Source organism: Macrosteles quadrilineatus, unplaced genomic scaffold (genome assembly GCF_028750875.1).
Source record: "Macrosteles quadrilineatus isolate MER2022 unplaced genomic scaffold, UCM_ALF_1.0 Scaffold_4__1_contigs__length_99947679, whole genome shotgun sequence".
Classification (NCBI taxonomy): domain Eukaryota; kingdom Metazoa; phylum Arthropoda; class Insecta; order Hemiptera; family Cicadellidae; genus Macrosteles; species Macrosteles quadrilineatus.
Genome location: NW_026542597.1, coordinates 97267345 through 97279756, shown reverse-complemented (window position 1 = coordinate 97279756; position 12412 = coordinate 97267345). Strand labels below are relative to the sequence as shown.

The following is a 12412-nucleotide window of genomic DNA, read 5'->3' as shown; positions in this document are numbered from 1 at the left end:
CACATCGAATTTACTTACATCCCAGAGTTTGCACCTTGGATGGGAGGAATGTACGAGAGGTTGATATCTTTGATAAAGAGATGTTTAAGAAAGAGTATTGGTTCAGTTACTCTGACTAAATCACAACTCGACACTGTGATGATTGAAATAGAAGCTGTTGTCAACTCAAGACCACTAGTTTATGTATCTTCCTCAGATCAAAGTTTGACTGACTTTATTATAACTCCTGGCCACTTCCTTAACTTCCATGGAAAAAATGGTTTTGTAAATAGTTTGAATGAATGTCAAGAAAACGACATGGAGTTTATTTCTAAAGTGACTGAATCGGACTTATTAAAGATGTGGAAAAAGGGAACCAACAACTTAAATAGCTTTTGGAAGATTTGGAAGAAAGACTATCTGTTGAGTTTAAGGGAGAGAACTCAACATAATATCAAACAAGGAAGAATTCTGTCAACCCAACATCCACAAGTTGGTGATGTAGTTCATGTTCACGACACATTACCCAGAGGGACATGGCGACTTGGGAAAATAGAAGTCCTTAACGTCAGTGCTGATGGAAACGTAAGAAGTGCCAAATTAAAGTTAGGATCTGGGAAATACATCACCAGACCTATTAACTTGTTGTATCCCATTGAAGTCTCTGACGTGAATTCCGGAAAGAAAAAAGGGGCCCAGAACAACTAACTAATGATGTGGGAGTGTGCTGAGACAGCTGGTTTTTATTTTTGGTTTCCATGGAAATAATTGATTGTAAATAAACTAATACTAAAGAAAGAAAGTTGATACAATTTTAACTCTTTATTTATTCTACATTTATTAACTTAAAACTTAATTTAAAGCAGGAAAACCAAACATAACTTTACTTATCCACGGATATCACAATACACGGAAACCTTGTTAGGCAGTGACTCAAATAGGCTAATCAATAACAATACATTTATTACGACGAATACAAGTATCAGCGAATAAGACTGCTTACTTGGCAAGCACTGCGTCCGAGCTGTATAATACTGAAGTAGAATAACTGCATGCAATTAAGCTATCCAATAATACCCCCACCGCAGTAAACCTGCAGACTTGGCCAGTCTCCATTTACCTGATTGGATTTGCACTAAAATATTCTCATCAAGTTGTCTTTTTTATTTTCGATTTAATCGCATTAATTTTGATTAGTACTTAGGTTTTCTGCTACACGGAAGGTAATAAAGTGTATTTTCTTATTGAAATTTAATAGCTTGGTATGAAATAGACAAATTTGCCATTTGTTATTAAAGTATATCCCTAATGCATTGTATTATTCAGATTGGATTATAATTGTTGATTGCAAATTGTCAAGACAATAAAGTATTATTATTATTATTATTATTATTATTAAATATATTGGTCTGCAACTTGTATTTTGACCATTTGCATTTTCTCGACAGTATAATCCAATCTTGTACAATGCATTAGGGATATTTTTAAAATTTAGCAACTGCAACATTGATTTTACAATCATTCTAAAGAATTTCGTTCTTCTTGAAGTTGTACCCAATTTTGAGGCAAGGCTAAACAGTAGTCTACTATAGTTGCAAATAGATTTTGCATCGCAAACGCTTTATGTATTGTTCTGTTTCGTGTAAAAAAATTTAAAATTTTATTTGTGGGAACGGAACTGGAAAAAGTAATAGGAAGTTTGCATTCTACAATACGTAATTGGCAAATGATTGACGTCCAAATCAATACTTATCAATACTTGCTAGATAAACCCGAGGGTATATACCTGTACTTACTATATACTAAGTATATACTTAGTATATAAGTACCCTTATCTACATTTCCGGGTTTAAGGCTATATCATACAGGTTTCTGTATATTTTCATATAATTATTTGACCCGATTCCTCACAAAACCGAACATAAAATAACGATAAACTCAATAAATCCAATGCCTTTAAAAATAATTCCCCCACCCCCAGGGCAAGCCTGCTGACTAAGCCAATTTACATTTCCCCGATGGAATTTTAATAACCTTTTTAACTCAATCATATCATATTGTTTTCTTTCCTACAACATTTAAATAACCTCAGGTTTATCATCAGCTTCGAAACACCTAAACAGCCTTTATTGGAGGTTATGTCGGAAATGCAGAAACAGACGTAGAATACAAAGACACAAAGATGTACATTAAAAATTTGTACACCCAAATTTTAGACTCATTTTGGAAGCTATAGCAATAGCGTTGTAACCTCAAAAGTAATTAAATAGAAGGTAGATACTCAAACTGGTAGTGAAAGTAAAAATAATGCAATTACAGTAATTTGAAAAAGAATGAAAACAACCCATTTTGAACCTTTTTAGAACTGATATCATAGCTATTTTCCTAACCAAGATCACCTATATTGACCAGGATCGTGATAATCAATCACTCAGCTACGAAAATCTACTTTTGAGGTTAGGTCGGACTCGGAACAGCTGTACAATGTAACAAGGTACCCACATAACCTCACAAACTTATTGTTAGCAACTCACCAGCCCATGTTCCACAGAGGGTTGTTGTTATACAGGGGTAAAGTAACCTCCAGTTCTAAGTGTATCCCTGTATGGTCTCCCATGGTGCGGCGCTGCTATAGACTGAGGATGGGTCGATACTGACCACTCACTGACCGATGTACAGTCCGTGCATGCTTAAGCGGGTTCAAGGTCCTGTACATGCTTCCCTTGCGGCGTGTAAGGGTTTAATAAACAAATAAAAAATACCTAGTTTTTTTTAGTGAATGTCACATAAAGGGATAAGTGTAGGTGACACGAACACCTAGTCTGGCACCGATTTGTGTTCTAGTTTTGAGGTTCCCAGAGTCCAAAAACACCACCATAGTCTATGGGAACCCGTCTATAGGGACGGTTTTGTGCGAAAATTGGATTTTCAAATTGTTTACCCTCAAGTAAACATAATATTTACATCTTTCCAAATAATTTTGTAGAGTTTGACAGTAGAAATAACTCAGAATCTTGATGCGTTGTTGCACGCCTTAGTTTACGGAGAAATACAAAAACAATAATTCCCATGTTATTTTTATGGAGAATAAATGTACTTATTGTTGTTTGATTTTTTATAGATATAGTATGCTAAATATTATTTATTTAATCTTTTTAGTATCAATATTTTCCTAAAACACCCTTTTCACATTTTATCACTGATATTAATGTACCGGTAATTTAAATCTGACACTTTTAAGGGAATATTTTAGTAAAAATACAGCTACTGCAAAAAGAAATTCACTTAATCTGCAGGTTTACTGTAGTGTTGCTATTCAGCACTCCGTGATTATTTATTTTACCATCGGAAACTAGAACACACTCCGGTGAAAATTCTTTTGGGGTCTACATAGGCTTTATTTGGCGTGTTTTTAGGGAATTTTCATATTTAGGGGTTTTAAGGCAATGGCTCAATCCCTAGTCCTGTTACTTTAGCAAAACCTAGATTTTTTGTTAGAACGCATTATTGATTGTGAGCACAATAACAAATGGGTCCGAAATTAACCCAGGAATCAATATTTTAAAAACATTCCCTGTAAAAATTTGGCTTTTGACATAGCTTTATTCTGTGTTGAATCCAATATTTTTTATGGTTTATAATAGAATGTGTGACTAGTGACTAGACAGGTGTGCAGTGTTATAGTTTGTTGTAATAGAAGGTCAATATGTATAAACTACATATTCCGCAAGAAATGAAAATTCCCGAGTTCACCTTTGGTTATGAACTCAAATTAACCACTTCTTTGTTATCCGTAATAACGTAGAATAACATAGTGGTAGGGCCAAGAAAACAATAACATGTTTAAAACCGCTGATTGGTATGATTACTCTATAGCTTGTAATAAAGTTCTTATCGCTGGACCTTCGCTGCGTTATCCTTATCAGTAAAATGTGCCTTCAAGGTCGTCACGAAAACCCTGTGAGTCACTTACATCGATTGACTTCTTTGTAATCTTGACCAGTCATTTTTGTCGTTGAAATTGTTACGTTTTGTAAGGTGAGCTAGACTTTTGTTGCATTCATTTTCAAACGGATAATTATTTATAAGCATTGATTCTTGATATCGTCATCAATTAACATTTTTCATATGATTCTATGTAAAAATGTATTTACTAAAATTTTGCTAGTAGCTTTTGACGAGTTTAAACTGTAACTGATAGAATTTTTTTATTTTACTACAAAAGTTCACTTAAGGACCATTAGAAGCTCAACACGCTTGTTCGTGCAAACTATATGTCACGAAAAATTGTTTTATTTCGTGAAAATTTGTATTGGTAATTTATTTACAACTGAAACTGTTGTCTTCCTCGCAGTCATAGTAGATATAATACCAGAATATGACCCCACTTTCGGCGTTTTAGAGGCACTTTTAGGGCACTTTTTATAGGGGAAAAATGAGAAAAATGAGTGGCTCATTTTTTTGGCCACTTTTTTAAAGACCCAGCTCTCGACCTATACACCCCTATATAAATTTTCTACTTTTTTAATACTGAAAAATACTTCTGGAATATGGCTCATTTTTTTGACCACTTTTTTAAAAATCCAGCTCTTGGCCTATACAAGCCTATATAAATGTTCAATACCATTGTATAACTCTATTCCACATCCATTCGAACATGTATATCTCAAAATCATGCAAGGTTTGTACGCGAACTCGGGGGCGCTCTATGGCTATGTGTAAATTATGCCTGACTCTAACGAATGACTGTGAGTGTACCTAATGACCCTAATTAAAACCAATTGTCAACATTTTCTGCCTGTCTTGTGCCAATCTGTCTGGCATCAATCTGGTTTAACCCTTTCAGTGCTATGAAACGATATATTGTTGTTTTTAAAAATCTCTAAGGGATATAGAGAGGAAGGTTATTTTTAATAAAAAGTAGCAAAACGGCCATTGGTGACCTGCATGTTCATAGGATACACTAACAACCACTTAGCTAAAAGATTCGCCCAATCCGATGATTTCGAGGTGTATGTCTAAACCCAAGGATTATGAACACCTCACTATGCCCCAGCGGTTGTAGTATATCGCTACAAACACACAGGTCACCAATTATTTGCCACACAGGACGGGGATGGAACCCCGAGCAGACGAATGCCACTGGCCAAGTGACACACGCCTTAGCCCTCTCGGCTATCTGTGCTTGAAGACTGAGGAGTCAAAAACTGGTATTTAAGCTAACACCACTGATCGCGAACAGATAGCGCTACAGATGGTTGTTCAATGCATTACTAAGTAGCAGCACTAGTTAGTCATGGACTATTTAGATGATATTTTTCAGTTGAAACACAACAGTGATCATAAATGTGTTCCAGAGACTTTGCTGCAAAATATTATTTTTCTTAAAATAGCTATAAGTTATTAAGATAACCTTGTCTAACTAAATCAAAGTTAAATTCAATATTACGTTGTAAACTATATGTATTTTGATTTTATATGAGATTTTGGTTTCAAAGAATGCTATCAGAACATACAAAATTATAGGAAAACTGGGAAAATTATTACAAAAACTAAGTTTTATTTAATGTTTACTACAAATACTGGGATTTATCTTTGTTCTATATTTTCTTATTGTCTTATTATTCAAAATTAGCATAATTATTAAAATAGTGACAACATTACAGTTAAAATTCAACAACATGTAATGGAATTAAAAGTCTTACAAAATATGAACTATTGGCCTAGCACTGAAAGGGTTAAACTGGTCTGTCTAGGGTAGGTTTAGACAATTACCAAATATGTTTGATTGATTGACCTTAATTATTCAAATTGTTAAGTTTTAAATTAATTTAGACAATTTTGTGATATAAAAAAGGGAGATTCTATAGTATCATCACTCACTCTTCCACCTGGATCTTCTTGTTTTGGTAAGTCTTTGATATGTAAGCCTAGTAGAAATAAGTTGTCGTGTGTCGGGTCATGGGATCAATTGGTTGCATAATTGATGTTTGTACTCATACTCTGTATTTCTTTTAACTTAGGAGTGTAGCTAATATTCCATTTCTTAAACACTTGGCTGATTTTGGTCACTAAGGAACTTGTAAAAAATATATACAAGTTATTTCTTAAAAACTTAGCCGAATTATACTCACTGGGGAAGTTTGAGTGACTTATTATTTAAAAACTTAGCCGAATTATACTCACTGGGGAAGTTTGAGTGACTTATTATTTAAAAACTTAGCCGAATTATACTCACTAGGGAAGTTTGAGTGACTTATTATTTAAAAACTTAGCCGAATTATACTCACTGGGGGACTTTGAGTCACTTATTTTTTTTAAACTTAGCCGAATCTCAATCACTGGGGACTTTGAGTCACTTATTTTTTTAAAACTTAGCCGAATTATACTCACTGGGGAAGTTTGAGTGACTTATTATTTAAAAACTTAGCCGAATCTCAATCACTGGGGACTTTGAGTCACTTATTTTTTTTTAAACTTAGCTGAATCTCAATCACTTGGGACTTTGAGTCACTTATTTTTTTAAAACTTAGCCGAATCTCAATCACTGGGGACTTTGAGTCACTTATTTTTTTTAAACTTAGCCGAATCTCAATCACTGGGGACTTTGAGTCACTTATTTTTTTTAAACTTAGCCGAATCTCAATTACTGGGGACTTTGATTCAAAAATATATACAAGTTATTTTTTAAAACTTAGCCGAATCTCAATCACTATATAATTTTTTCATAGGTAGTCTTCTCTATATAACTAACACTAACTCTGTATAAATGTAGACTCAGCATTCTGCTAAAAAGAGTTTTTATTTAAGATTTAGAATTTAGTTTTGATTTAGAAAATTTTAATTGCCATATATTATTGTATAAAATTGTTTTGAATATTAAAATTTAGAATTATGATTTGAATTATTACTTCTCATTAATTTAAATTGTAAAAATGTAATTTCTACTATATAGAAGATGCCAACCTATTTTTTAATTTCATATATAAAAATGAAGACCACATGTCAACATTGTTTTGCATCGCTCTCCAAAAAAAGCAACCTTATTCGCCATTACAAATTGATACATCAAATGAAGGTATGTAAACTATGTGATTTAATCTGTGATAGTAACATAGCTCTAAAATCTCATATATTACAAAGTCACAAGACTTGTAATTTCTGTAAAAGAAATGTTGTTGGTCATTTTAAAAGACATGTAAATTCTTGTAACAAATGTCCATATACAATGATTAAATTTGTCGGTGAATCGATTAAAACTGAACTTAAAAGTACTCTTCAGTCTTGTCCTCTACCAATAAAATGGACTTTAGTAAGGAGAATCAAATTTATAAAATATACAATAGATCAAAATGGAAAATTAGTTAATGAGAAAGAATGTATTGCAGATTTCAGAAGCCTTACTATCCTTACCATTGAGAAGAGAGATTTAAAGCCTCAAATTGAAAATGCTCTTTTAAAGATTGACGCTTCTATGCACAAATATCAAGCGGAAGGTAGTGGATGGATATATGACCACACTAAATATTGGCAGTTGCACGTTTACAAGTACAAGCCCCTAACTCCAAAGTCATACATTCCCACACCAAAAAGTATTAAATTGACAAAAGCAGTTTTAAATATAAAGAATGTTGATAATAAATGCTTCCTTTGGTCAATTTTAGCAGCTTTACATCCAAGGAATGCTAAACATGCTAATAGAGTCTCTAACTATGCACCCTACGTAGGTAAGTTGAACATGACAAATATAAAATATCCCGTAAAAATATCTGACATAGATCAATTTGAAAGAAAGAATAATATAAGTGTTAATGTATTTGGAGTTGAAGACCAAAAATTTATATATCCATTAAGAAGAACCAAACTGAATAGTAACACTCATATAGATCTATTATTATTACAACAAGGTCGTAAATCACATTATTGTTTAATTCGTGATTTTAATAGGTTAATGCTGCGGTCTACAAAACACGACCATAAGAAGCATTTTTGTAAGCTGTGTTTACAACATTTTTACACTAATGATAAATTGGAGCGTCATATAACATATTGTAAAAACTTTGATGCCCAACGAGTGGAAATGTCTAAACAAGATACATTACAATTTAAAAACTATAAATATCAACTTAAAGCCCCATTTGTGATTTATGCAGATTTTGAATGTTTTATAAACTCAAACAATCATACTCCATCTGGATTTGCATTTGTTGTAGTGAGAGATTCTAAGATTATTTCTGAAGAGTTATACAGTGGCGAAAATGTTATGGACGTGTTTTTCAAAAGGTTGTTTGAGACTTATGACTTCATTAAAAGTCAAATGGCGATATATATTCCTCTTGTAATGACTCCTGAACAAGAGGCATCTTTCCAAAACTCAACGCATTGTCACATTTGTGAAAAGCCCCTATATTTTGATAGGGTACGTGATCATTGTCATTCATCTGGCCGATACCGTGGAGCTGCCCATAATGATTGTAATTTAAACTATAAAATAACAAAGAAAATACCAGTATTCTTCCATAACTTGAAAAATTATGATGGACATTTAATAATGCAACACTTGGGAAAGTTTAATCGTAAATTAAATTGCATAGCCAAGGATATGGAAAAGTACATTTCATTTTCAGTTGATGATTTAGTATTTTTGGATTCCTATAACTTTCTGCCCCTTCCATTATACAAATTAGCTTCCAATTTAAATACATTTAGATTCATAGACAATCCACTACTACAACGTAAAGGCGTATTTCCCTATGAATATATGACAGGACCAGATAAGTTTGCAGAGTCTCTACCTCCAATTGAAAAATTTTACAGTACTTTAACTAAAGAACATATCTCTCCCATCGAATATGAACATGCTAAAAATGTCTGGACCCATTTTAATATACATAATTTACAAGAATATCATGATTTATATCTTAAAACAGATGTATTGCTACTGGCTGATGTGTTTGAGACATTTAGAGACCTGTGTTTAAAGGATTACAAACTTGACCCCGTACATATGTATTCACTTCCAGGACTAACATGGGAAGCTTGTCTTAGAATGACTGGTATAAAATTACAATTATTTCAAGATATTGACATGCATTTGTTCATAGAAAGTGCAATCAGAGGAGGAGTCAGTATGATTTCTACACGTTACGCTAAAGCCAATAATAGATATATGGGCAAACATTATGATCCCAATCAAGAAAGTGTGTATTTAATATATTTAGATTGTAACTCGCTATACTCCACAGCTATGTGTGAGACACTACCCGTGGATGGATTTCGTTGGACGAATGAGATAGACTACAAAAACAATCAAAATGATGAGTTTGGATATATCTTAGAAGTTGATTTAAAATACGATAAAAGCTTACATGATTTACATAATGACTATCCATTAGCACCTGAGAAAATGAATGGCAAATTAATACCTAATTTAAATGACAAAACTAAATATATTTTACATTATAAAGCATTACAAAAATATGAGGAATTAGGTTTGGTTGCTACAAAATACTATAGAATTTTAAAATTTAGACAATCAAAATGGCTTTCACCCTATATTAATTTTAATATTGAAAAACGCAAATGTGCTAAAAATGATTTTGAAAAAGACTTTTACAAATTGTTAAATAATAGTCTCTTTGGTCGAACAATTATGAACCAACGCAAGTTTCGTGATATATATCTCAAGGATGAGTCACTATTAACAAAATATGTCACTAATCCAAGGTTTGACTGTAGCAAAAAGTTCGATAACAATTTACATGCTATACATTTAAATAAATTAGTTGTAAAGTTTAATAAGCCGATATATTTGGGAATGACAATTTTGGATATTAGTAAAGTAATAATGTATGATTTCCACTATAATTATATGTCAAAATTTAAGAACAAAAGATTTCTTATGACTGATACAGATTCTTTAATGTATTCTATAGTTACAGAGGACTTTTACAAGGAAATAGAAAGTGACTTGCACTATTTTGATACCTCTGGATATAGTAAAGACCATTTCTTATACTCTGATAAAAATAAAAAAGTCACAGGCAAGTTCAAAGACGAATTAGATGGTCATATTATGTATGAATATTGTGGTTTAAGACCAAAGTTATATTCTTATATTCCTCTAAAATGGTTATATGAAGAAGACAAGCAAGCTTTAGAGGTGAAGAAAGCTAAAGGAGCTGATGGTGCTACAGTTAAACATCTCCTTAGACATCAACATTATTTGAACTGTATTGCAACTGGGCAAGATTACTATGAGAATGTGACAAGAATTAAATCTACAAATCATCATCTTCAAACCTTAACCATGAACAAGAAAGTACTATCATTTGACGATGACAAGAGGTTTATTCTAGAAGATGGCATCAATACGCTTGCGCTTGGTCACTATAAAATTGATCAAACATAAATCTATATTTGCCATTATTCTTTGACCTTTCTTTGTCAATTACAAAAAAGCCATATTTAGTTTTATCCCAGCATTGGTGGCAGAGATTTCTAAATTGGTTAAATGAAAAGTCATTACCAACATGATTGTTATATACATGTTTTAAATTTAAATCATCTTGTTTAAATAATATTAGGAAATTTACATTATCACGTAAATGTTTGTGTACTTTGCTGTAAGATTGACACAAGTAAAAACAGTTAATATTTTTATGTCGACCCATTGAAAAAAATTGTGTAATATTTTGACTATTTATGTCATCAAATACAACAACTGACTGTGATTTTACATCATTTGGTGTGATTTCACAGTCAGTAAACGTGTGTAATTTCACTTCGTCACACAAACTAAATATTTCAATTATTTTTTTATATTTTTCTTGTTCTAAAGATTTAGATATTAAATATAAGTTTGTAAATTTTAATCCTTCCTTTCTTACAATTAAATTGTAAATTACAACCGTCTTCCCACTTCCACTTGGACCACAAATAACACATCGAATATTGGTAGGAAATAGACCCAACTTCTTTGGTATATTTTCCTTAGTATGTACTATTTTAAATTTGTGTTTTTGTTGAATAAAAGACATTTTTTATATAATAAAAATGGTAAAAAATAATAAGAAAACATGTAAAAAAGGCAAAGGTTTATTCCTAAAGCCTTACAGGGGTCGAGGGCTATTGAATACTCTTATAAATAATCTTCCATTTCCACTTCACATACCATCATATCGGTACTGTGGACCTGGAACGAATATACGTCAAAATCTAGCCAAAAATGTACCTCCAAAAAATAAGTTAGACTCTTATTGTAAAGAGCATGACATATTCTACATGAATAATCCTGATACCGCTGCTCGGAACAAAGCAGACATGAGATTAGCAGACTTAGCTTGGACTAGAGTAACGGCAAATGACGCAAATCTTGCTGAAAGAGCTGCAGCTTATGCGGTGACAAATTTGATGAAGGCAAAAGCAAAAATGGGAATGGGATTAAAATTTAATAAAAAAAATGGACAACTACCAGCTGTTAGAGGCCGCAAAAGACGTGCCTCACTTCCGGGGGGTGTACCTAAAAAACGAGCTAAAAAATCTAACACCAAAAGTAAAAGAGTGCGGAATAGTTAATTTAGACAGTTCATCTGGCACACATTGGACAGCATATCGTAAAAATAAAGATATTGTAATTTATTTTGACCCATTTGGAATCCAACCTCCAAAAGAAGTAATTAAATATTTTGAGGGACATAAAATATTCTATACAACCGATCAAATACAAGATTTAAATAGTTCTATTTGTGGAATTTTATGTTTATCATTCATAAAAAATTTTTGTTTATAAAAATGGATTCATTTACTATAACATTTTCGGGTACAGAGCCAGAGCTAAAGTCAGTGTTCTTTCCTCCCATAGAATTAAATGATGATTATGTAATTGGATTAGTTGATTTTCAAAGTTATAATTCTATATTTAATGTGAAAAAACCTCTAAATACTTTAACATATTACAAAGTAGAGAAAAAAACATTACCAAAGGGAGAGATCTTAGTTGATGATTTAAACCAGTTATTAGATGGTAAACTTAAAGTTATAATACATAAAAATGGAGAAGCATTAATTAATACTAAAGTCAAACTTTTATTCAAAGGGCTTATTCCAAAATTAAATAAACTTAAAGGCAACAAATTAACCATTGGAGAAGGTGATGATGTTTTCTATTATGACCACAAAGCTCCAGTTACAATAGAAATTTCTGAAGGAACATATGAGGTGGTTGAGCTTGCAAAGGAAATTCAAAAGCAAATCCCAGACTTTTTCCTTACAGCTAATAATAAAACTATGAAAGCGACATTACTTTCTAGCCACGTGTTTGATTTTACAAAACCATGTTTAGGGTCTGTTTTATTGGGATTTAAAGGTGTTTCTACTCCTGGTGTACAGTTTGAATCTACAAATAAAATAAACATTAATAATGTAAATGTGA

General features: G+C 32.1%; 1 protein-coding gene across 2 annotated transcripts in view; it reads right to left on the bottom strand.

Moving 5' to 3' along the window:
- Positions 1-12412, bottom strand: part of LOC128991479 (katanin p60 ATPase-containing subunit A1-like) — a 46636-nt gene that overhangs the window by 20224 nt on the left and 14000 nt on the right. The window contains exon 1 of one of the 2 annotated variants that reach the window (XM_054414391.1): positions 2514-2653. The exons of the other annotated variant lie outside the window; for it this stretch is intronic. Coding sequence (XP_054270366.1) covers positions 2514-2596 — 83 coding nt within the window. The 5' untranslated portion in view covers positions 2597-2653. Of the gene's footprint in view, positions 1-2513; positions 2654-12412 lie in introns of those variants that run through there. 2 annotated transcript variants of the gene reach the window in all.